General features: G+C 57.4%; 1 protein-coding gene across 8 annotated transcripts in view; it reads left to right on the forward strand.

Annotated features, from left to right (window-relative positions):
* Positions 1–24,274, forward strand: part of BCAS4 (breast carcinoma amplified sequence 4) — a 55,807-nt gene that overhangs the window by 28,441 nt on the left and 3,092 nt on the right. For 4 of the 8 annotated variants that reach the window (XM_027624116.1, XM_027624119.1, XM_027624113.1 and 1 more), the window contains one exon: positions 1,255–1,389. The exons of 2 other annotated variants lie outside the window; for them this stretch is intronic. In XM_027624116.1, coding sequence (XP_027479917.1) covers positions 1,255–1,389 — 135 coding nt within the window. Of the gene's footprint in view, positions 1–1,254; positions 1,390–7,423; positions 7,492–16,320; positions 18,861–24,274 lie in introns of those variants that run through there. 2 more of the 8 variants (XM_027624115.1, XM_027624117.2) reach the window with 2 other exon arrangements.

The following is a 24,274-nucleotide window of genomic DNA, read 5'->3' on the forward strand; positions in this document are numbered from 1 at the left end:
AAGCTCTCTTCCAGTCCACTGTGGGAACAAGGCAGGTCCACAGAGGTGAGGCTTTTGTGACATGGCTCTGGCGTCGCCACCTTCAGTGGCCTTAGCCATGTACGCATGCAACATACAAACACGTTCACACACGTGACCATGCGCACACACTTAAATACATGCGCACGCAGACACACACATGAACACACGCATGAACACGTACATGCATGAACACAGGCACTCACATGTGCTCACTGTAGGAGAAGGCATGAAGAGATACCACAAAAAGGAGGCAGATGGGTGGGCTGAATTTTTCTGGGCCTACACAGTGTTATTTTTTTTTAATTGTGAATGTATTGCTAACATTGATGAAAACCGGAGACTTTTCATAACATCTACAGGTTGGTTGGTTTTTTTTTTCCAAATGATACCTGACATTTATCGATGTCGATATGTGCTAAGCACTTAACTGCTTAGCGAGGCTGGTATTATTTGTATTCAGTATAGTAGTATCATCATTATCATCATCTAATGGGTAAGAAAATTGAGGCTTGTGGAAATTAAGTAAGTTGCCAGAAAGCACACAACTAGTAAGTGACGGAACCTGGATTCTAATCCACAGAGTCTGAGACCCCAGAGTATTCTCTCCCTCTCTCTCTCTCTCTCTCTCTCTCTCTCTCTCTCTCTCTCTCTGCACCTGGGAATTTTGTATCAGAGGCCTGGAGCGGAGTGGCCCCCGTAGGCTTGGACCCAGCTTTCTGGGCCATCCCGGCCTCCACTCAGCCCTCCTTCACCTGCTGGTCACCTGCCTGCCCCTTAGCAGCCTCTGAGTTTGAGACTCTCCGCTATCCCCGTCAACCATGAAAGTGAGCATTTTGGCAATTTCTAAAGAGCTCATTTTTAATAAAGAAGGCTCTGCGGTCTGATGGATATGCACCTGACTCCTCTCACGGCCACTTGCTGGCTGAATGACTTTGGTCAGGCGACTCGACCCCTCTGAGCCTGTGTCCCTCCTCTGTAAAATAGAGGCTAAAACTAGGGTCCCCATGGGGAGAAGGTGAGAGGACACGGGAGACATCTGGCCAGGCCCCCTGGGGAGCCATTACTGTTACGGTCAGGGTGTCTGAGGATGTCCCTGCTGAGCAGGCCCCGTGTGACCTCCCTGGGAGCACACACCGAGGCCAACCCCTCTCCGCAGGCTGGAGCAGCGCAGCCAGGACTGTGCTCCAGTCCAGGGCAGATGTGGCATCCCCGGCTCTCCCTTCTCTCCGCCAGGCCTTCGTCAAGATGGTTGGGCACCACGTCTCCTTCCTGGAGGCCCACGTGCTTCAGGCCGAGCGGGACCACGGGGCCTTCCCGCAGGCTCTGCGGAGGTGGCTGGGCTCCGCGGGGCTTCCCTCCTTCAGGAATGTGAGTATCTCCCCAGCGCCTGCCTCCTCCCAGACCCCAGAGTGGGGAGAGGGGCTCAGGAAGTGAGAGTTCAAAGGGCATGTCTCACTTCCACAGACAGGAAATGGCGTCTGGCTGGCCGGCTGAGGGACTGCTGGCCCAGGGGTGCTGGAGTGTCTCCGTCCCTCCCTTGGGCGCCTCTTCTTGCCCTGAGCTTTGAGCTTCAGTGCTGTGACCGCCTGCTTATTCATCCACCATTTATTGAGTGCCTGCTGCATGCTGAGCACTATGGTCCTTCCGGGGTTACCGCAGTGAGCAGGGACAGCCGCTGCCCTCCTGTCCTGTCCCTATACCACCTAAGGACGTGCTCAGGGCGACATTCAGAACTCAGGGTGGGTCCTCCTTCTGAAGGCACACGTCAGCCTCCAGCCGACCGGAGGGGCTGGGGAGGGTGCAGGGCCAGCCTGCACGTGGCCCTTTTTAACTTGCAAAGGCCTCTTCCCTCCACATCGCTGCTTCCCTGGGATCCTCCCTACAACCCCAAAGAAACCATCATTGTATCCGTTTTGCTGATGGGAAGACTGAGGCCAGACTGATTCTGCAGTGGAGACCTTCAATGTTTAAGGCACATCTGTCTTTGCTGCTTGTTATCTGCTGGTCCCCTAGCCCAGGGGACACTGGGCAATGTCGAGATATTTTGGTTGTGCGCTGGATGTGAGGGGGGCTGTTGGCATCTAGTGGGTAGAAACCAGGGGTGATGGGGCCCCTCGGTGGCTCAAGTCAGTTAAGCATCTGCCTTCAGCTCAGGCCATGATCTCAGGGTCCCGGGATCCAGTCCTGCGTCTGGCTCCCTGCTCAGCAGGGAGTCTGCTTCTCCCTATATGCACACTCTCACTCTCTCTCAAATCAATCAATCAATCAATCAGTCTTTTTAAAAAAAGAAAGCAGGGGTGCTGTTACACACTCTGCAATGTACAGGACAGCCCCCCACGACAGAGGATTCTTTAGCTCTGCACACGAGTCGTTCCGAGGCTGAGAGGCCCCGCCCAAGGCTGCGTTCGGTCATTTAACAGTGGTTCCTGTCAGGTCTGTTGCCAAGCGCTCCGTCTGCTGGTTTCTGTGGTACCTTGTTCTCACACCAATCTCTGGAGGAAGGATCTTTATCATCGCCCCCACTTTACAGATGGGGAGACTGAGGCTCTGGGAGGTAAAGGGACTTGTGGGAGGCCACACAGCCTGGTGTGATAAGGCAGGGTTGGACCCTTCACAGCTTAGCCGGCTGCCCTGTCCTGCCCCTCAGCAGGGTCTCTCATTGTTCTTGGGGTCTGCCTGGGGTCCCCCCTCTGCTCCTCCAACCCTCTGCCTGCCCGCGCATCTCCACTTGGTTGACTGTGTTCCAGGCGCTGCACCAGGCACTTGGTGTGTGTGGACTCATTTACCTTTCCCAGCAGTCATGTGTGCTGGGCATCAGCATGATTCCTATTTGGTAGGAGACGCAATGGAAGTTTGGAAGGTTTCGGTGGTTGTGGTCTTGCAGCCCACGGACAGCATTTAGCTGGTGAACTCGTTCTATTTGGTCAGGCAATGTTATTTCAACGGTGTGACTTGGGATGCCTGACTGGGCTTCCCTGTCCAGTCCCTGCCAGGACCCCGTTGCTCCGTCTTGTCTTACACCTGCCCGAGGCATGTGCTACTCACTTACCTGCCACCTGGTGAGTCCCTTGCCCAAGGCCAGTAACAGCTAGACAGTGGCCTTACTCATCTCATGGTCTCGAAACTTCTATTGATCCTTCAGAACCGAAGTTAATGCCGCCTCCTCTGAGAAGCCCTCGGGGATTGCCCCATCTCCAGACAAATGCAATCTCTCTGCCTTCCAACAATGATGAAGTCAGGAGCTGCTTCTCTGTCCTCCTCTCCCTTGAGCTATGGTGACCGTTCCTTGGTAAACAGGAAACCCTCCCCCCTCCCCCCACCACCAGTCACACAGTGCTGATGGTTTAGAAGCACATCGGGAGGAAAATCAGAGGACCTTGGCTGCCCATGGCCTCCAGCAAGTCTCCTAACACGGGGGCCTGTTGGGCCCTTGGTCTTTGCACTTTCCAATCTTTTTCTGCGATCTGCAGTTGCCCCCATGTGGTTGGCACTAGTGTCCCCATTTAGAGGCAGAGACTACTAAAGCTGAGAGACAGAGAGATGTATCTGAGCTCAGTGCTGGGTTTGGAACTCAGACCTGCAGGCCTCTGAAACTGGGGTTCCCCTGCCCACTCCTGGAGCGGGATCCCACATGGGTGTGGCTGGGCATGCTGGGACCTGCACTCTCTCATTTCTACCAGACTGCGGGAGGTAGGGCCCCCCCCTAGGCCCACCTGTGGTGACTTGTTCCAGGAAGTGCATTCCAGCCAGGGGTGGTGAGTCATCCAGCAACCCAGCATGTTAAACTTGGCCCCAGGAGGGCTTTGTCTGGGGCAGGTGGTGCCCGTCAGTGTGTGCACGCGCGTGTGTGCAGACCCAAAGATGTCCAGGGCTGTACCTGCACTGAGGGTGTGAGCTGGAGGAGCCCTTCTAGAATAATGATCGTCACGGCTTGTGGTGGGGCCCTGACTCTGCAGGCACCAGACATCCCCACCCTGTGAGGTAGGTCCAGTCATTGTCCTGATTTTACAGAGGAGGAAACTGAGGCACCACAGAGTCGAATTGCTTGTCTACCCAAAAAATCGTGAAGCCGGGATTCAGATCTGTGAGTGAGGCCTGGGTTCAGGGCCGGTAACCTGCACCACTTGGCCCTGCGCCCTCGCTGTGCCCAGTTCTGCCCCTGGGACCACTATCTGGGAGGTGGGGGCTCTCCTAGAGTGCAGGGGTAGATTCCCCCAAAGCCAGATTCCACACTGGCTCCAGCCAGTTCCTCTCGGTGAGTCCACAATAGGCCTTCCTCCCCTCCAACCGTGCGAAGCCCCCACCCCCAGCCCCAGATTCCATCTCCTGCCCTTACCCACCCTCTTCGGACTCCCTCCGAGGGTCCCCGAGGTCCCCATGGAGTGGAGGGTGGGGCAGGGGTTTCGGGGCTCCCTTGGCCCCGTGGGAATGCCGGCAAGGGGTCTTGTCCCTGTAGGGGGAGCTGTAGTGCTCCCCTGAGAGCCCACCACCCATCCCTGTGCCCCCGTGACCCTTCCACAGTCAGGGGAGGGCTGGGGACCCCCTTGTGGGGCCCAGGGGGGAGGGCCCTCAGCTTTCACCCCTGGAGCTGGGCAGGGGCCTTTTGGGGTATGTTTTTCCCCCCCTCCTGCTAGCCCATGAGCTGAAGCAGGAGTTCCTGGGGAGGGCGGGGGGTGGGGCACGGAGAGAAAACTGGTCCTTGTTTTTATTAACTTGGCCGGCCCCCCTTCCCTCCTTCCTGCCCTCCTCCTCCTCCCTCCTCCCTCACTTTGCAGAGGTAGTGGGAGGTCCAGGGAGGGTGCAGGGCAGCTGGGCCGGGGTCTCCCCGCACCCCAGGAACAGGGCCAGGAAGTAGTCCGTCCACCCCTGCGCCCAGCACCAGGGGCCCGGACCGGCGCCTGCCCATGTGGCGGTGCCGGTTGTGGCCTGAGCTGACCTGACAGGGCCTGGGGGTGCCAGCCCGAGGATATACGACCTCCTCACGAGCTCCCCTGAAACCCAGGCCTTTTCCTCTGATCTGAGCTGCCAGAGAAGCAGGCAGTCAGTCGGTCCACAGGCTGAGATGAGGGCTGGCCTGGTACCCCCGGCCCTCCGTGCCCAGGTACAAGAATGTACGTGGTCCGTGCCATGAGTTTAATGCTGATGCACGTGTATTTATGGGACAGTGGTCTCTCTCTTCATGCTGTACCATGTAAAAGTTTCCCGTTATACTTTTATATTGTTTTTTACGGTGTTCCAAGATTTTTAACTTGAGGCTTTAAGCATTAGACTTCTCTCTCACTGTAGCTGGGCCCCGTCTCCGGCATGTTTTAGCTGTGTGTCCGTGGGCAGGTCCCTTAGCCTCTGTGGGCCTCAGGCCGCTCAGCTGTTGGTTCACGGGCAGCAGCACGACCAGGGAAGCTCAGCTTGACGGGAAACGGGTTTGGGGTTTGATGCAAAGTGACGAGGAATAGTGGTGGGGAGAGAAAGACTCCAGAACTCTCCGAAGGACGGTTCTGATGATGAGCTTCGGCAGATCCGAAAAGCCAGCTTTGCCTGGAAATGAACGGAGTGACCCAGGACAGACTGTCCATTCGTTCAGTGGTCCGCAGGTATGGTGGCGATGGTGACACAGAGCCAGCCCTGCGGCGGCACGCACCGTTCGCAGCTGGTCAACGCCCCAGACGGTGGGGGGAGGGCTGCCGCTTTTATCCCCTTTGCACAGGCGAGCAAACTAAGGCACAGAGAGGTTAAGTAACTTACCCAGGGCTACACAGCTGGGCATCAGGATATGAACCTGCTTTCTCAACTCTGTCCTCCGTTGCCTTGGGAGAGAGCTGTGATCTCTTCCCCCAGGAAGCTTGTGTCTAGTGGAAGAATACAGGCAGTGACCAAATCCTAAGAAAATTCAGTACATAGTCATTTCAAAAGGGGACCCTGGCTTGCTCTGAGGGAGCCAAAGATGGCCTCTGAGGAAGGGCCCGGTTAGCTGGGGCCTGGATGATGAGGAAGTCAGTGTGAAGTTAGGAGAAAGGGTGCACAGAGGCCCTGAGGGGGGATGGGGGACGGCACGCGCGGCGGAGCAATGCAGGATGCGCAGTGTGGCTTGGCCTAGTGAACAAAAGGGGAGAGTTGGGAGGACATGGGGTCACGGCCAGGTTAGGCAGGGTCTCGGGCCACACACAGGTGTTTAACACAATTTTGAGGGCAATGGGGAGCCATGGAAGGGTTCATAGCAGGGGAGTGACGTGGTAAGTCCGTTTCGCTTGGAGAACCGCCAGGCTCCTTCTCTTGCCTGAGCTTTGGCTGGCATCCAGGGTCGGCTGCGCCGTGTTGAGACCTGAACAGTGTCGTGTGAGAACCGAGTGGGGTGAGTGGTACCCTCCAAGCTCCCGGGTGCAGTTGGTAGGAGTGAGAGTCCTCAGCCTACAAATGTCCCATGCGGTGTGCCCTGAGCTCACTGGAATCCTCACCTCCCTGGGCCTTGTGGGGTTCCAGAGACCCCACCTGAGCAGGTGGCTGTCGGCCCGGGTCAACACAGAGGACCCCTCACACCTGGAGATCTTTCTAGGCGTGTGTGGAACTGGCAGTGTGAGCGGGAGCCACGGGGCCTTGGGCCTCGGAAGGGCATGGTAGACCATGTCAGATGTCCCCTTGGCCCAGGCCCCGTCACAGCCCCGTGGCCAACCCCCCTCCGCCCCCCCCATGTCCTGCTGACCAGGCCTTCCTGCCTGCACCCATGCCCGGAGGCCAGAGCAGCTTCTCTAATTTGTTTGGTTTGTTTTCCCTCGAGCCAAAACTTCTTGTTCAGGAGGTGTCATTTTGATTAATTTTCTGGTGGATAAGAGTGTGATGCTTTCCAAGGAAATCTCTTTGGCTAACGGCAAAACCACTCGGGGCCAAGTGGTGACACCCACACAGAGCCAGGCTGCCCGGGTGGACTGCAGCCCGGCTCGGCCCCCCGGCCTCCTCCTTGGCCGGCAAAGGCCCGTGGGCAGCCTGGCAGCGTGCAGGAGCGCGTCTGCCGCCGAGACACCGTGAGGACTAGCGGGACCTGTGGCGACTGCGGAGCCCACACCTCCTCAAAAGGGGGCAGATTGGGGCGCCTGGGTGGCTCAGTCGTTAAGTGTCTGCCTTCAGCTCAGGTCATGATCCCAGGGTCCTGGGATCAAGTCCCACATCGGGCTCCCTGCTCAGTGAGGAGCCTGCTTCTCCCTCTCCCTCTGCTGCTCCCCCTGCTTGTGCTCTCTCTCTCTCTCTCTCTCTCTGTCTCTCTCTCTCTCTCTCGCTCTCTGACAAATAAATAAAAATCTTAAAAAAAAAAAAGGTGGGGGGGGAACAGATTGTCCGGCGGCTCACCGGCATCCTCACTGGAAATGAGGTGGTGGCCAAGTATGACCCGATTTTCCTATTTTGGAGACAGAGCTGGACCTCGAGAGTCTTCTACGAACCTTCTGGTGTCCAAAAGTCAGCAGTGAATGTTTCTAAATGGTAAGCGCTGTGGGAAAAATCTGTGGCCCCTGTGGCTTGTGTCTCGCATACTCCCCAGCTCTGGATTTTAGGCTGATGGCCCGTACCTCCTCCGAGGTTTTTGGAGGCAGGGAAGAGTGAAGAGGCATCTTCTTTCTCCCTCTGCGCCGGCCGCAGTGGGGGCGCTTCAGCCCCTCGGTAGCAGCGTGACCACCGGCCTGTAGTTTTTGTGAGCATCTACTATGGCTCCAACGATTGCAGTTCTATCGAGCACATATACGAAGGGCTTTCTGTGCCCTGTCTCCGCTTCCCATAACAACCCCAGAGGGAGCTGTTGTTATCCCTGTTCACTGGGGAGGAACCTGAGGTTCAGAGGGGTCTATATACTTGCCCAGGGTCACCGGGCGTAAGTGGCAAAGCCAGGGTTTGACCCAGCTTTGACCTTGTTCGGTGTGTCTGTCCCCTCCCTCTGCACTCTTTCTAAGGCCCGGGACCACAGCCTCAGTGGTCGCAGTCGTACACGGGAGATCCTTAGGTCAAATCTGCCCTACCATCGTATGTTCTTTGCCCAGCTTGGGGGTGTGTGTGTGTGTGTGTGTTTAATCTGAATGAGTTGCCAGCATTTAAAAACCGTATTTCACATAAGCATCTGTACTCGTCTTCTCTTAAAAAAACAGAGGTCTGGGCTCCTGAGCAGCATCCCTGTCGCGCCACCATCTGGCCCAAGTCGCCCATGCTGGGTACCTGCCTCTGGGCCTTTGAGGTTCCCACCCAGGTGGAGCACGTAGTAGGTGTTCAGTAAATATTAATCAGTGGATGCTCTTCAGGCTTCCATGGCCCTTGATGGCCTCCCCCGATTTCTCAGGAGGCGGTCTCCAGGCCGTGCAGAGCTGGGATGAGTGTCCTGGCCTGCCCCTCTCCCCTGCATCCTGGGGCCGCCTCTTGGGTTTTCCTGGAGGTAATAGAGGCTGTGGGCGGAGCAGCCCTGCCCAGGCTAGCCTCTAGGAGTCAGCAGTGCCAGGCTCAGTGTCTCCTCCCCTCCAGCTCCCTTGCTCTGTGCACCCCCAGCTCCCTCCCCACCCAGCCCAGCAGAGGAAAGGAGGAAGGGAGGGAGGGAGGGAGGGAGGGAGGGAGCCTCTGGCTGGCTGGGGACGCCTCCCCCTCCGTCTGCCCAATCCCCCTGGAGGGGTGACTCCCGGAAGGAGGCATGGCTTGGCTGGGGCTTTATCTAGCGGTGGAGGCCGAGCCAGGCACCAGCACAAAGAAGGCAGAGGAGACTCCAAGGCTCCTTCTCCCCGGCCCTGAACTGGCCTCTTCTCCTCTGTCCCATCATCCCTTGCGGTGGAAATGCAACATGAGCAGATGGCAAATATTAACGCAACAATGGAGGGCTGAGTGGCGCTTGGTCCCCAGCCCCCCTACTCACTAGCCACTCCCCCCCCGCCCCACCAAACTGGCCCTCCGTGAGCTACATACTCACACGGTCATGGATCTATTTGACTCCAGATACTTGGTGGCATGTGTGCTGGGGAGGGACCGGGGCTCCTGGCAGGCTGGTTTGCGAACCAGATTCTTTTTTTTTTTTTTTTCTTTAAAGCATTGCATTCTTGTTGAGATTTTGAGGGTGACTGAGAAGAAAGTTCCTTTCAACAAGGATGGGTTTCTATTTCACGGGGGCTGCTCGTTGAAGCCCATGTGGGAGCATTCCAACTTCTCCCTGGGGGGTGGTGCGCGGTGCGCCCTCTCCAGCGCTGCAACCATCAGCTTTGGCGTCCACCATTGGCGTTGCTGTGCCCGCAGCATCCCTGGGGCTGGTGGACACCGTGCCCTTTGCACATGCTGGTCCCCTCCCTGCCTAGGATACCCTCCCTGCACCCTGCCTGGTGATGTTGATTCATTGCTCAAGGCCAAGTGGAATGTTACCACCTCTGGGAAGCTGCCCGTGTACCCCTGGGGCAGTATTCCTCTGGGCTCCCCATTTCCTGTCCATCCCCTGGTGTCCTAGCACCTCAGGTTGTCATCTGGATCTTCACCTGTTGTTCCCCCAGACTGAGTTTCTCAAGGGTGGGGACCGTCTTATCTTTGACTTAATGGTAAGCAGCCGGAGCGCTCCGGGCTCTTCTTTGGACCAGCGGGAGCCAGCCCTGTACCTGGGTTCGTCCTCATGCCCACCTGTTACACAAGTGCTGTTACCCTTTCCGCATACAGATGAGGAAACTGAGGCTCAGGAGAGTTAGAACATTTGGACTTCACCAGGGACTGGTTCCTTTGGTTCTAGAGCGCCATGTTCTTTATGCTCCAGGGGTCAAAACACTGGGGTCAGGTGGCCCTAAATGCGGCCCAGGGGCCGGGCAGGGACTGCGGACTGCAGAGGCAGGTGCCCTCAGCACCAGCCCGAAACTAAGGCTCTGAGTGGCCTGACGTTGGCCTTCTTTTAAAAAAAGAGAGGTTGGGAATGCAGGTTTTTATGTGAAATCGATTGATTTTGAAAAGAAATCTGAGGCTCAAAGAAATCTCGGGAGACCTGTTGGCTCCCAGGCCTCCTACGGAGCCTGGCCAGGTGTGGGGTCAATGCCTGTTTACTGAGGGAGTGGGAGTGTCCCCCTCAAGGTCACCCTTCATAGATTCTGCTCTCCCTGTTCCCATGTTATAATGCACTGCTCCCCCCCACAAGTGTATACCAAACTCCTGTGGTACCGGGAGCGGGGGTAGCTGAAAGCATGGTTCAGCCCAGGGTTCCACAACCTCGGCACTACTGACACTTGGGGCCAGATCGTTCTCTGCTGCGGGGCTGTCCTGCACATCGTATGATGTTAGCAGCGTTCCTGGTCTCTCTGCCCAACAGATGCCTCCATTTATGACCATCATAAAAGTCCAGAAATTGCAAAAGTCCCTGGAGGCAAAATTGCCCTGGGTTAGGAATCGCTGACCGAGATGAATGACGGTTCTCAGAACCGGACGGTGGTATGTGGGGCTCATCATCGTCCCCTCTTTGCTTTCTTGTGTTTCCGGTAAATATGGAAAATTTCCAAAATAAGGAGTTTATTTTTTTAAAGATTATTTATTTATTTGAGATAGAGCAAGAGAGGGCACAAGAGCATGAGCTGGGGGGAGGGGCAGAGGCAGAGGGAGAAGCTGACTCCCCGCTGAGCAGGGAGCCTAATTCCCAGGACCCTGGGATCATGACCAGAGCTGAAGGCAGACGCTTAACCAACTGAGCCACCCTGGCGCCCCCCAAAATAGGAGTTTAAAAACATGAAAGCACGGGTTCTAGAGCCCAACAGCCCTGGGTTTGTGCCTTGGCAGAGTTGCTCACCAGCCCTGTGGCCTTGGAACAGGGTCTCACCTTTCCCCTCTATGAAATGGGAGAGCAGTGCTCAAACCTCATGGAATCGGGTTGAGGGTTTCAGCATGCAGGATTCCCTCTTTACTTGGCAAACTCCTGTCGGGCACGTGCTCAGACGTGAGCACTGTTTGGGTGCTGAGGCTCATAAATCACTAGGTGGGGGAGCCAGGTGAGGACGTCCTGCATGGCAGGCGCTGTGCTGGGTGCCCCGGACTGAACTCGGGCCTCAGTTCCTGCTTGCTGTAGTGAGATGGGCAGCCATCACTGGCCCATTTTGTAGAAGGTCAACCGAGGCAGGGAGAGGTAGAGCTGCTTGCCTGCAATCAGCCAGAGGAGGGAAGAGAAGCAGCCCAGATGCCCCCAGCTGCCTGGCTCCAGAGCATCTGCAGGGTTGCACACTGCCTCTGGGGACCGGGATTCGTGTGTGCAGCACTCAGCACGGGGCCGGCACCCCACACCTGCTCTGAGTGTAGGCTGCTAGGATCCGTTTTGTAAAAACTTCCTTTTGAGCGACTGGGGGTTCCACCTGCACCCCCAAGAGCTGGTGCAGAGCTGCCGCCCATCCCACCAGTGGGAGTTGAATGGGGCAGCCCCCTCTTCCCCGAGCCACTGTCGCCCCTGGGCCGGACTCCCCCCTGCTCATGCCAGGACTGCGGCTCACCGCCTGGCCGAGGACTTGTCCCAGGTGAGGCTGGGTCATTGGGGGACAGGCACCAGGGGCATCTGGGGTCCGCCTCTGAGTCCCCACCGCTGTCAACACATTGGGAGCCAAGCTGGCCACCACGTGGGGAGGTCAGCCCCTGTCAGGCTTTGTGTCCATCTGGATCCCCATCTCTGAAGCGTTCATCTGCCCGTCTAATGCCTCTCTCCATGTGTCTCTGGGCTTCTGTCTCCTTGTGTCTCCTTGTGTCACACACACCACACAAAGCCTCACCGTGCCCCCCGGCCCCCCTCCCTCTCCCTCCCCTCAGGGGTCTCACCAGGACCCCTCCCTCCTCAGATAGAGGGGTGGAGTGGAGGGGCCCCCAGGTCTGAATCTGGTCCTACGTGCACTGGCTGGGCTGCGCCGTGCACACCCACCGCCCCTCTCAGAGCTCTGGTATCCTTGGGGACGTGGGAGCCACTAGTAATACCAGCTGTGAACTGAGCACCAAAGGGTGACGGAATGATGAAACCAGGTTCCCGCCTAGGCTCAGGTCTCCCCAGGAAGTAACGCTCCCGGACAGGTGCTATTAGCAGCTAAATCTGAAGAGGGTTGCATGCCTCCGACGCATGACAGAGAAGGAGAGAGAGGTCAGGGCAGTGGCTGCCAAGGGAGAGGGAGGACTGGCTTGGCATCACGGAGGGTGGCCAGCTGCCATCGGCCGTCCTGGTTCCGAGGGATGTGACGCGTGCAGGTGAGCCCTTCGTCAGCGCAGGTACTTGCGTGATGCCTGAAGCTGGGGTTGGGGCTTCTGGAGGAAGTGCGATCCCTGTGATGCCTGAGGAGCCTGGGAAGCTCTTGAACTTGGCTCTGTTCATGGTCAGCTTTCTTCTGGGAAAATAAACCACGTCTCATTAAGCAGTAAATTCGTCCAGGTGCCTGTTCTGGCTGATACCATCACACCTGGTCTTGTTGCCAGACCTAAAGTCGAGGCCAAATTTCCCGTTACTTGGAGAGTCCTAATAATTAACCTGGGAACCTCAGTCAGAAGGGGGTAATGCTGCCTTTTAAATGTAGTGAGGAGCCGGAGCAGGGAGGGGCTGTTTCCGGGCCTGGATGTTGCTGAGCACTGGTGGGGAGGTGCCCACTGGGGCCTGGGTTGGGGGTCTCAGCACTGTGGCCCCGGCACCCCCTCTTCCCCTCCTGTGACTGGCAGCTCTTAGCTGGCTTGGACCTGGCTCCAGAGGCCTCAGGCGATACCCCGAGGAGTGTGGTGGGAGGCAGGGGAAGGGTGGGCAGGAGTGGCTCAGATGGCATCAGTCATTGGTTTGAGAGCAATGGGAATCCACAGGCCAGGGGCTGCGCCTGGGGCTGGCTGCCAGTGTGTTTGTGCCTAGTGCGGCCTCCTGTAACTCGTCACTGATCAGCAGGTGTTTATTGAGTATCTACTGCGAGCTGGCTGCCTTGATTGATAGATGAGCCGTGCCTTTTAGTGGCTGGGGGATGTCCCCACACTTACAAGTTTTGAGGCCCCTTGTTATTAAAAATGAAAGCAGTACCAGCACGGGCTCCCACAACTGTGGTTTAGTTTAAATGTTCATGTTTTGAAACTGAATGCATTTAACACTAAAAATGCAATGTTATAAAATTGTACGCTCGGGCTCTTTCTGAGCTACTGATGGTATTTAAAAAGAATATGAATTCAGGGGGCCATAATAGTAATGAAATAGTCGGCAACATCGGGCACTTAGTGCTTCCTAAGCACTTTGCAGTTCTATGGGCATAACACCCTGCAAAGTAGAAACTACTATTAGCCCTGTTACCAGGTGAGGAAACAGAGGCACAGAGAGGGTAAGTAACTTGGCCAAGATCGCACAGCTAGGCAGGGGGACCACTGCTGTCCGAGGGATGTGGGAGTGGGAAGTTTCCTGTGCTGGATGAAGGGACCAGCTCTCAGCACTGGCGGCTCCATGTGGGGCTTTGGAGAGCGTGTCAGAGCAAATCCAAGGCCCTCTGTGACCCCCGGCCCCCCACGACTCCCGCCTTCACGCACATCCTCATTCCCCGAGCAGTGAGCCTCTTTGGAGGAAATAGGCACATTAGATAGGAAGCCCCTTAGACTTGGCCCCTAGATCCTCAGGAGGCCCCAGAAAGTGAGCTCAGCCTCCACCCAAACCCTGTGTCTGGTTTTCTTGAAAGACTGTTGGGGTGTGTGGGGTTGGGGGTGTGGGCACGTGGCTGGCCTGCAGGGTATTCTCTGTGCCCTGGGCTTTTGCTCCTGGAGCTGGCCCCGCCCACCCCACCCCCCTGTGCTGAGGCACACAGTGGCCTCTTCCCCCCCCCGCCCCCCCCCCCCCGTTCAGATCCTCAGAACCCAAGGAGGACAGAAACTATTCCTGACCTCCCGCAGCTTGACAGTCTGGTGCCCCAGGGGACAGAGAAAAGCAAAGAAGAAGCATGCAGGGAGTTGGGTGAGGGCAGGAGGTGGTCAGGGAAGGCCTCCCTGAGAAGGGGATGCACTGAAAGAGGTGGGGAAGGGGGTGTGCAGGTGTCTTGGGCAGCTGCGGGAGCAGTGAGACCTGAGCAGGCAGCCCTCGGGAGCGGGAGGGGAAGGTGGAGGGAGCGGAGGGAAGCAGACCTGGGCCCAGGGCTGGGACTCAGCTCTACAGGATTCAAGATGGCCTGCGTCTGGCCTGTAGGTCCACGTGGAAGCTAGGAGCTCTGAGCCGCTGGGATGGTCCAGGGAGAGTTGCTGATGGCCTGGACCAGGGTGGAGCAGTGTGGGGCTGTGGACGCAGGGTCCATTCTGTGTGTGTGGGGGGCGGGGGGGAGCACGGTGTTTAATTGAAATTCCTTACGGAGAAAATTGTAGATTCACACACAGTTAAGAAATAATACAGAGAAATCCCTTGTACAGTTGGCCCATTTTCCCCCAGTGGTAACATTTTGCAAAACTGTAGTACAGTATCCTGGCCAGGTATTAACATTGAAACAGTTGGTTCTCTACGGTTGTATGGGTTCTGTAAGAGCTAAACATCTCCAACATTCCAGGGATCTCTGGCTATCCTTTCATGACCACCTTCACCCCTGCTCCATCCCCGGCAGCCACTAATCTGCCCTCCGTTTCTCAAATTTTGCTATTTCAAAAATGTTCTATAAATGGAATCCTACACTGGGTAACCTTTCAGGATTGGCTTTTCTCACTCAGCATCATTCCCTGGAGATTCATCCAAGTTGCCATGTGACTCAAGAGTCGGTGTGGTTGTGTTTGCAGGTGGAGCCCCAGTTGGAGATGCGAGTATGGGGTTCAGGTGTGGAGGTGTCCAGCATGGAGCCAGTGGCTTTGGCCCCGAGGCTGAATGAGGCCACCCAGGGAGGCAGAGGGGCACCAGGTCGATGACTGAGTGCAAGTTGATTCAGCATTGAAGTGCACCAGGCACAGGAATATGGCCAGCCCTGGACAGACAGACAGACAGACAGACGAGGTCCCGGCAGGTGGGGTGGGGCTGCCCCCGGGCTGGGTGTCTGGGGTGGGTGTGAGAGGGGGAGCGCGTTCAGGATCTTTCCATCCCCCTACCCTTCTCTCTTTGCTGGGCCCCACTGGCTGGGCTCCGAGATGCAGGGTTCAGACCAGGGTTTTCAGGAGTCCTGAGCCACATGGGAAAAGAGCAAAGTGCCTCTAAGATGAGATGGAGTCCCTTCCACAAAGACTAACCTGTCTTCTGAGACGGCCTCTGTCCTTTGGGAATATTATTTCTTTGACAAAGGGGTGGGGCCGGCAGGTGGGGGCTGGTGGGGGCAGGTGGGGCTGGTGGGGGCAGGTGGGGGCTGGTGGGGGCTGGTGGGGGCTGGTGGGGGCAGGTGGGGGCTGGTGGGGGCTGGTGGGGGCAGGTGGGGGCTGGTGGGGGCTGGCGGTTGGCCAGTGTTTTCTCATGGCCTCTGGCTCAGTGACCTGGCTGGGGTCTGGAGAGGTCCTGAATGCCCTCCTGTCCCCACCTCCTCCCCTCCGGGTCCTTGTCCCCAACCTGCCCCAGTCACCCCTTTCCTGGCCCCCATCCTTCCCTCTCCTCTTCTGTCTGCCTGCTGTCATCCCTCTCTCTCCATTTCTCCCACTTCCCCTCCTGCCTTCCGTCTATTTCTGCTTTTTTTCAGTCTCCCCTATCTTGTTTCCGCAACTTCTCCCTCTTTCTCGGGTGTGTCTCTGTCCCCCCTCCGGCTCTCCCTCTTTGTCTGTGTCTCCTTCCCTGTCTCCAGTTACCTCCTGCTCTGCCCATCTCGAGCCCACTTTCTTTTTCTCATTCTCAGATATTATTTTCCAGACCTTGAAAATCATCCCTTGTCACTCTCAGGGGGCCCAGTGGATAAAATGTCTTGATCAGACCGGGACAGCATGGGGGGCAAGCTCCTGGAAAAGGGCTTCCCAAGGCGAGTCCCAGGGCTTCGGGGATGGCATCAATGTGGTGGCCGCAGCCCAGGCCGCCTGCTCGGAGGAGGCAGGCCCGGCCGAGGTTTGTAAGCCCAGACTGGAGCTCTGAGGGCAGCTGGGTCTGAAGAAAGGGTGGATTGAGAGGAGGCTCCCAAGGCTGCCTGGACGCCCGGGACAGGCGACAGTCTGTCGTGACTCTGAGGCAGGCTCCGTCAGCTCTCGGGAGATGGCTGCTCAGCCCGGGGGCAAGAGTCTTTCTCCACGCTGGGCAGGGACATGGGGCCGGCATGGAGGCGGCTTCTCAACAGCTGCTGGTTCTGGTGGATGCCTCTGTTCTTGCCCTAATGGCTTGTTTATTTGATGGAGAACCACTACCCACGTTAGGGACCCTGACAGAATGGTTGATCGAGTCTGTGTTTGCTTTCTGCTTCCCAGAGCTAATTGGTGCTATTTTCAACATTCTTTTGTGGAGCCAACCACCTTTGAGGCCGGCCAACAAAACCTCCAAGGATTCTATTGATAACCAGCATCAGAGCGAGAACTGTACGGCTCGCACATGACAGTAGCCGGCTGGGGACCTTGGCCAACTGTTGATAGAGGCCACAGACACTCGTCTGGAGGTGGACCACCGCTGCCTGGACTCTGGGCATAAGCGTGCCTCCTGTCGGGCCGCGGAGAATCTGACAAGGCGGTTGCTGAACTGAGCAGACCCCTGGGAGGGGGTGGCTGGTTTGATGCTCTGGGCTGGGAAAGAAACTCCCTTTCCTTGCTCTGTGCCGAGAGTGGGTCAGTCCTGGCTCCACCCACATCCATCCACCGATGGCCTCCCTCTAATTCACCACTGCTCCGGTGACTACCCTTTGCCCTGTGATGTTTCCTCGGCCAAGGGTGCTGGCCCCACGCTCCCCATGGAGCCACCTGTGAGCGACCCTTCTGAGGCGTGAACACCTACCCTGGGAGCCCAGAGACCCGAGGACAGGCTGCAGAATTCGCAGGTCCCCTTTGTTAGAGCTTATTAAGAATTCCCAGGTAGTGACAGCAGAGCACTGAGGGAGAGCAGAGCCCGGGTGACTGCCCGGGGAGGGGGGCACACCCATGCGGCCGGCCCTGTCTGTCACCTGCAAGTGTCACACCCTGACTGAGGTCCTGAGCCTGCTGAGTCTCAGTCCCCATATCTGTGTAGTGGGATTTACAGTCAGAACCTCTGCACGGGGTCGTCGTGAGCCGTGATTTTAAGTAACGTAAGGTTTAGCGGCTGTTATTGTCACGACGTGGGTGTTACTATTCAATAGCTCTTATATGTGTCGTTGGCCCAGGGCTTTGCAGATGCTGCTGTGGGCGCACTTTATTTATTTATTTTTCAATGACGTTTCTCTTTTGGATGATTATAGATTTGCAGAAAGCTCATAAAGGCAATACAGAGTTCTGGTCGGCCCCTTAATCACTTTCCTTCACTGTCATCTTCCACCACGAAGGCACCGTCCTCAACACCAACACACCGTCCTATTCACTCAACTTCTGGCCTGGCTTGGATTTCACCAGAATTTTCGTAGACAACCGTTTTCCGCCCCAGGCTCCCCTCCAGGCCAGCACATTGCTTTGAGTCTGTTTTATTTTTAAGGATCTGGTGTCTCCAGTAGTGGGGCACGGACCTGGCAGGGCAGGGATGCCAGCCTCGAGACACCTGGGGACTCCAGAACGGGGCCCCTTCAGGTGTCCCCATCTGGAGATGATGCTTGTCACCACTGTCCTCGGGCTTCTGAGCCCTGACTTGGCAAGAGGCCGGCCCTTCCTGCTCTGCCTCAGGTGTTGAGCACATTCAAGTTCATTCACTTCTCGCCTGAGTCTCGCCTCCCTGGGGCTGTGGCCCTGAAGACTGACACAGGTCTCATCCCCGTGGAGCTCAGCCTGGTGGGGAGACTGAGGAAAGAGGTAGACAGGATATGCTCCTTCGTGGTGCAGTGGGGGAGGAAGGGTGACCGGTGAAATGGGGGGGTCCCCTTAGGAGGGTCGGAAGGAAGACACCAGCATGAGAAGACCCTAGGGGCAAAGCCTTGAGGGGGACGAGCAGGTGCAAGGGTCTGAGTCAAGACGGACCCTGGGGAAGTCCAGGAACAGATTTCCAGGCTGGAGGGTTATGAGTGCTGGGAGGTGACAGACTGAGTTTAGAGTCAGGCTGGACCATAGGGTTCTGGGGTCACAAACCCCTGCTCTATGGGCCAGGCAGGTGGCTGAGGTGAGAGCACGGGTCCCCTCCGAAAGGGGCTGGCAGAGCTCAGCACCAGCTTGTCATCACCACTCTGTGCACCAGAGCTCCGGATTTTTTAAACAAGAAGCTGGAGATCTATCTTTTCAAGCGAAGTGGCATTTCATTCAAAAACAGGAGGATGCAAACGACCGAACAGAAGCAACAATACTAGTAAAGACACTCAGCCCAGTGGAGGCCACGCGGGACACAGCTGCGGTCTGGGTCTGGCCGGACGAGTACCCGTCAGTGACCTCAGTGGCAGGGCCTGTAGGCGACGGTGAAGGGTCGCATTATCTTCTAAGTGTTGTATTGGCCAGAGGATCAGATTTGTTTCTTAGGACAATCCCTTGGGCTGCCATGTGGAGAACGGGTTAAGGGCAAGAGCCTCAGCTGGGGGCGATGGGACGACAGCGGTGACGGGGAGAGGGATCTGGGAAGAGTTAGCAGAAGGGATTGAGGACGGGGGGGCTGCGGGCGTCCAGTTTGGGCGGTGGGTGGGCCTCACTTTGAGTCACATAACTATTGAAAGCCTCAGTTTGCCCATCCGTAGAAGGGCTTTGTGATACCTGTGCAGATTTGGGTTTCTGGAACATAGCGGGTGCTCAATTAAAAATACACACGTAGGGGCGCCTGGGTGGCTCAGTCAGTTAAGCATCTGCCTTCGGCTCGGGTCGTGATCCCAGGGTCCCGGGATCGAGCCCCGCATCGGGCTCCCTGCTCGGCGGGAAGCCCGCTTCTCCTTCTGCCTCTCCCCCTGCTTGTGCTCACTCTCTTGCTCGCTCACTCTTTCAAATAAATAAAATAAAAAAAAAAAAAACAGAATATTTTAAAATACACATGGAAGAACATGGCAGTCAGACAATTCCACGAGTGGCCATGGCATGAGGAGCAAAGCCCAGGGCCCTCGGAGTTCAGACAGGAGGACTCCAGTGCAAAGCATCAGCTGGAGGGGGAGCCAGGGCTCCGGGAAGAGGGGCCCTGAGGGAGGAGGGGCCCGGCTTGCAACAGCAGAGTCGGGGTCAAGGGTGGAGAGATCAGACTATGGGTCTGGAGCGGGGCCCCCGGGTCTAGTTCTGGAGGAGGCCATGATAGGACTCCTCCCACCTGGCCGTCCTGTCTTCCCTCCCAGACCGTGCGCGAGTTTGGACTTTAGTAGCCATATCTTGGCAGGACTTCCCGGGGCTCCTCCTCTGCTAGTTTCCATGTTAACGCTTTTCCTCCAGCTAAAAGCAGAATCCTTGGGGATCCACGAACCTTCTAGAGCTGCTGCCTGGGGTCAGCATCCACCCGTAGCGAGGCTGCACCAGCTTGTCCCTGATGCTAGGATCCTTCTGGGCAGGGGCCGTGCACTGTGGGAGCCCCCAGCCCCGTCCCTCTGTCACCAGAGCCTCAGCAGCCTGCCCCAGCTGCTCCGGTCCCTGGGCTGGCGGAGGTTGGGGCTGGTGGCCCAGCTGGGTGGGAGCGTTCGGAGAGGAAGGGGGACAGCTTTCGTGCAGGCACGGCGAGCCTGGCCAGTCCGGCCCTTCAGGCAGGATTGGACATGCAGGGGCTGCTTACAGAGAGATGGGAGGAGCTCTGCTCACAGCTGTCAGAGCATTCTGGAAGACTTGGGGCCCTGGAGCAGACACACAACGTTGCAGGCAGAATAGCCAGGCGTGGCCTGAGGTGCAGAAAGCCCTGGGCCGGGACGGAGCAGGGAGGCTGGGACCGAGGGGAAGGTCCCGTGGGCCGGTGGTGGCAGGGGACAGGGTCCAAAGCTCATGAGAGCCCACTTTGATTCCTAGCTCGGCCTTTTCCCAGCTGGGTGACCCTGGGCATGTGACCTACCCTCTCCTCTCCCAGCCTGCCTTGTCCTCCACGGTCTCAGTGCCTGCCTCCCGGGCTCTTGTGCGCAGGGGAGCCAGGGGGTAAGGGAGGCAGCCGCTGGGCTTGGCGGGAGCCCCAGGCTGGCGGTTCCCAGCCCATGGGGCCCAGGGCCAGGGACGGGAAGCAACGCCTTCTCCATCCAGCTCCTCGGGAGCCCCGTGTCTGAGCGATGTGACGTGAGCCTGGGTCCACTGCCGGCTCCGATGCCCACGGGGCCCGGCAGGTCCTGCGGACGAGTGAGTCAGGCCGGGCGGGGATGGCGGCAAGCGGGCAGCACATGCCCTGTGTAGAGGGGCCAGCTCCCTGCACCCCACAGGAACGCGGGGCCCAGCGTGGCCAGATCGCTCCTTTCAGGAGAAATAGGAACTCCGTATTTATTTGAAACACCCCAGTTCTTCCATGTTGGCAGCTAACTCGTGTTTAAATTTGCATGAGCCAAACCAGTCATGTCTGCGGGCCAGATGCTAACCAAAGGCTACCAGTTTGCCATCTCTGAGTCGGCTGGAAGGTGGGGCGGGGGGTGGGGGGGAGCTCCTGATGTCCCTAAGGTTGGAAAGCCAGCAATGAAGGGACATCCCGAACCCCGCACTGAGAGCGCACCCCCAGTCCCGCTCAGCCCCGGGGCTTCCTGGGTCCTGGCTGGAGGCCGGGGCTGGGGCTGGGTGGACCTGGTTTCCAATCCAGCTCTGCTATTTCCCAACCGGCTGATCTTGGGCAAGTACCTCTCTGACCCTCAGTTTCCTCTTCTGCAAAATTGGATTAAGGATACCTGCCTCTCTCAGCGGCTGTGAGAGCAGATGGGCTGTGAACCTTCAGGGCCCATCCAGACCTGGGTGCTCAGAAAGTGCTCAGTACTCGGTCACTGTGGTTGTGGAGAGGCTGGGGGCTCGGTCTGTGCAGATAGAGCTGTTTCTTCTGTCTGCTGCTTTTCTCCCCCCACCCCCGCACCCCAAGCTATGCTTTTTAAATTTTAGAATTAGAGGCAGGTTGCTGTGATAATACAGAGGGATCCCGTGGACCGCTCACCCAGTTTCCCTCACTGTTATGACCCTATTTACTGTGGTGCGTTGTCCCAGCTGGGGGACCATCCTCGATGGATTGCTAGTAACAAAACCCCACAGTTTGTTCGGATTCTGCTAGTTTTTCCCTAATGTCCTTCTCTGTTCCAGGATTGCATCCAAGATACCAACCACGTTGTTTAGTTCATGCCTCTTTAGCCGCCTCTGGTCTAGGATGGCTTCTCAGACTTTCCTGGATTTTGGTGATCTTGACAGCTTTGAGGAATATTGGTTAGGTATTTTGTACAATACCCCTCTATTAGGGCCGATCTGATGTTTTCCTCGTGGTTAGACCGGGCCATGGGCTTGGGGAGGAAGACCGCAGAGGTGAAGTGCCTTCGTCACATCCAGGGCAAAGGCTGTCAACAAGATGTAGCGCTGATGGTGTTGACCTTGACCACCTGACTCAGGTAGTGTTCGCCAGGTTCCTCCTGAGCAGTTCCTTTTCCTTTTCATATTCTGCTCTTTGGAGGCCACTTGCCAAGTGCAGCCCTATCAAGGGGAGGGGCAGCTAAGTTCCGGTGAGGCTCAAGAGGCAGAGAAAACCCAACCTTGGAGAGGGCTGGGAGGCTCACACACACTGCATTGAGCCTAGGGCACAGTAGGTATAGTGATTGAAGTTGGGAAGAGCCTCTCCCAAGCCCCAGAGAGCTGGGAGTGCTTGGTGACCTAGCGGAGGAGTGTGGGCCTCTGGGCACCCGAGCTCCCCCGCACAAGGTCAGCCTGGGGCCTCAGTCCGCCAGGGGTTGACCAGGATCTGGGGCTGACCCTGTGGGCCTCAGAAGCCAGCCCAGGAGTGGGGCTGCTGCGTGGCCTGCTGGGTGAGGTAGGACGGGCTGGAGCTGGAGTGATGGCCCAAGGGCAGCCAACCAAATAGCACTCGGGCCGGGACAGTCAGCATAGTGGGCCTGGCCCGGAATCCTCCAGCCCGGGTCTGGTGACCTATCACCCAGCGCCCATTATATGGGAGATACAGGGAAGGAATTTTGTCCTGATCTCTTTAGGAAGACAGATTTCATTCAGGGGCAAACCATGGCCGGGGGTCCAAATCTGGCCTACCACTGTTCTGTGAAGTTTTCCTGGCACACGGCCGAGCTGCTGGTTTGCATATTTATCTGTGGCTGCTGTGGGCCTTCAAGGGCAGAGTTGAGTTGTTGCGACAGAGACCTGTGGCTTGTAAAGCCTAACGTGTTTACTGTCTGGCTCTTCACAGAGCAAGTTTGCAGACCCTGGCCTGAGCTGAGAGCGGACCAGGGTTCAGGATGTGCGCTTAGGGCTTCCCAAGAGGGAGACACGAGGCGGGCCAGGACTTCCAAGGAGGGGGTGGGGATTTCTGGAAACAAGTGGGCAGGTGGCACAGGGCAAAGCCAAGACCCTGAGGTGGGTGAGCTTCGCCTTAGGAGACAGTGATCCGCCCCGGACGCAGTCCTGTGGCGGCCTCATGGGGGCTTGTGCGAAAGCTTCCTGGTGGCGCAGATGACCAGGGAGGCCAACCGTGAGGGGTCTCCTGGCAGCAGCAGGCCGTCGAAATGGCGAAGTGGCTGGGAGGGATCTGGAGCCCCACGAGAGCAATCCCTGCTCCCCAGCTCGGCCACCTGGAGCCCACGAGATGCTGTGGGCCCGGAGCTGCCAGATCGTCTGATTTTCCAAGGGAAGCTGGCAGTCTGGTGTTCATGAGAAATCTCCTGATTTTTTGCATGTTTGCAATTAATTCCATTTTTTAGACATTATGAAGCAGACGGAGCACATCCGTCTGGTGTGTGGGCTACAGGTTTGAGAACTCGGGTGTCCAGGGTGGGAGTGAGGATGCGCGGATGTGGGTAGACAGGGAAGAGCAGACCAGGCCCAGCGCAGTAAGCCGGCAGGCGAGCTCTGGACTGGGGGCAGAGGGGGAGAGGGGACAGTGAAGGGAGACTCTGAGAGAGGGCGCGTGGCCGAGTCCAGGACCTGCAGGGTCAGATTGCCGCGTCTTCCAACCAGTCCCACCCAGGCTGGTGGAACATTCCTGCCTGCAGGCTGGGGGCTGGGAGCCTGCAGTTGGACACTCCTCCTTGCTTACCTGGCAGCCCGCCCCCCCCCCCCACCCCCAGGGGAATCTGTAGAAGGAGGGATGGGAGGTAGAGATCTCTGAAGTCCCCTCAGAGATTCCCAAGGGTTTGGGTTTGCTGTTCTGTCCCCAAAGACTTGGGCCTGTCTGGGGATGGGCAAAGGCTGGGCTTCGAGCTGGACAGGCCTGGTGGACTCCAGCGTCCTGGTCGCCTGGCTTCTGCCCCTTCAAAGACACAAGGAAGACCCCAGTTTTGTAGGTTGCCTGGAGAATCCAGGGGAAAACGGGTGTGGGGGACTGGGTTTCCATGGTGTCCTGACGTGCCTGTGACTGGGGCCTGGCCTCCAGGATGTGCTCTGTTCTTCCCAGCAACAGCTGGGGCATCTGGCTGTTCTTCAGCCTCGCACACCAGCCCTTACCTGCTGATTCAAGGCTCTGGTTTGCAAGTACTCAGTGGCTGCACTGTGGGTTTATTGTTTTAGGACACCTGGTCGCAAGTGACAGCAACCCAGGTCAACTTGGCTGAAGCAAACAAGAGAAGTCCAGGGCTCATGGACAGGAGCTGGCCCAGGGTAACTCCCGACCTCAGGCAGTAATGGTTTCGGCCGCTCAAATGATATCCTCAGGACTTTGTCTCACTCCCTCTCCCAGCTCTGCGTCCCTGTGTCGGCTTCAGTCCCAGGCAGGGCCTGCACTGTGGTGGCAGAGGTGGTCATGGCCCATCCTCCCCCATGCCCCCGGGTCACAGCTCTGGTGGGTCAGGCCTCCCACCCCCGCAGACCCCACCTGAGCCATAGGGGGTGGGGAGGGCGGCCAGGTCCGGCACAGGCACAAGTGATCTTTCAAGATCAGGATGCCGATACCAGAGAGCGGTGGTGGCTAGACAGACAGGCCCGTGTCCACCTCACACCTGCCCACTCTCTAAGAGCAGCATGTGTACCCTTGAGGCCATATTTGGAGCCCCCTGGCTCATCATAGGTCACCCTTTCCTGGCTGACTTCAGGCTCAGTTCTCCAACGAGCTGTGAGTCACCATCCCACATCCCCCCCCCCCGTGCTCTAAGATGTTGGTGGGGGTTTGGTCCAGGGCCACTAGGAGGCTCTTAGGATGACTTCTTGGTTCTAATTATATTGATTTTCTCCCTTTTTTTGGAAGTCTCTTTCCTTGAAG

This window comes from Zalophus californianus, chromosome 8 (assembly GCF_009762305.2).
Source record: "Zalophus californianus isolate mZalCal1 chromosome 8, mZalCal1.pri.v2, whole genome shotgun sequence".
Taxonomy (NCBI): domain Eukaryota; kingdom Metazoa; phylum Chordata; class Mammalia; order Carnivora; family Otariidae; genus Zalophus; species Zalophus californianus.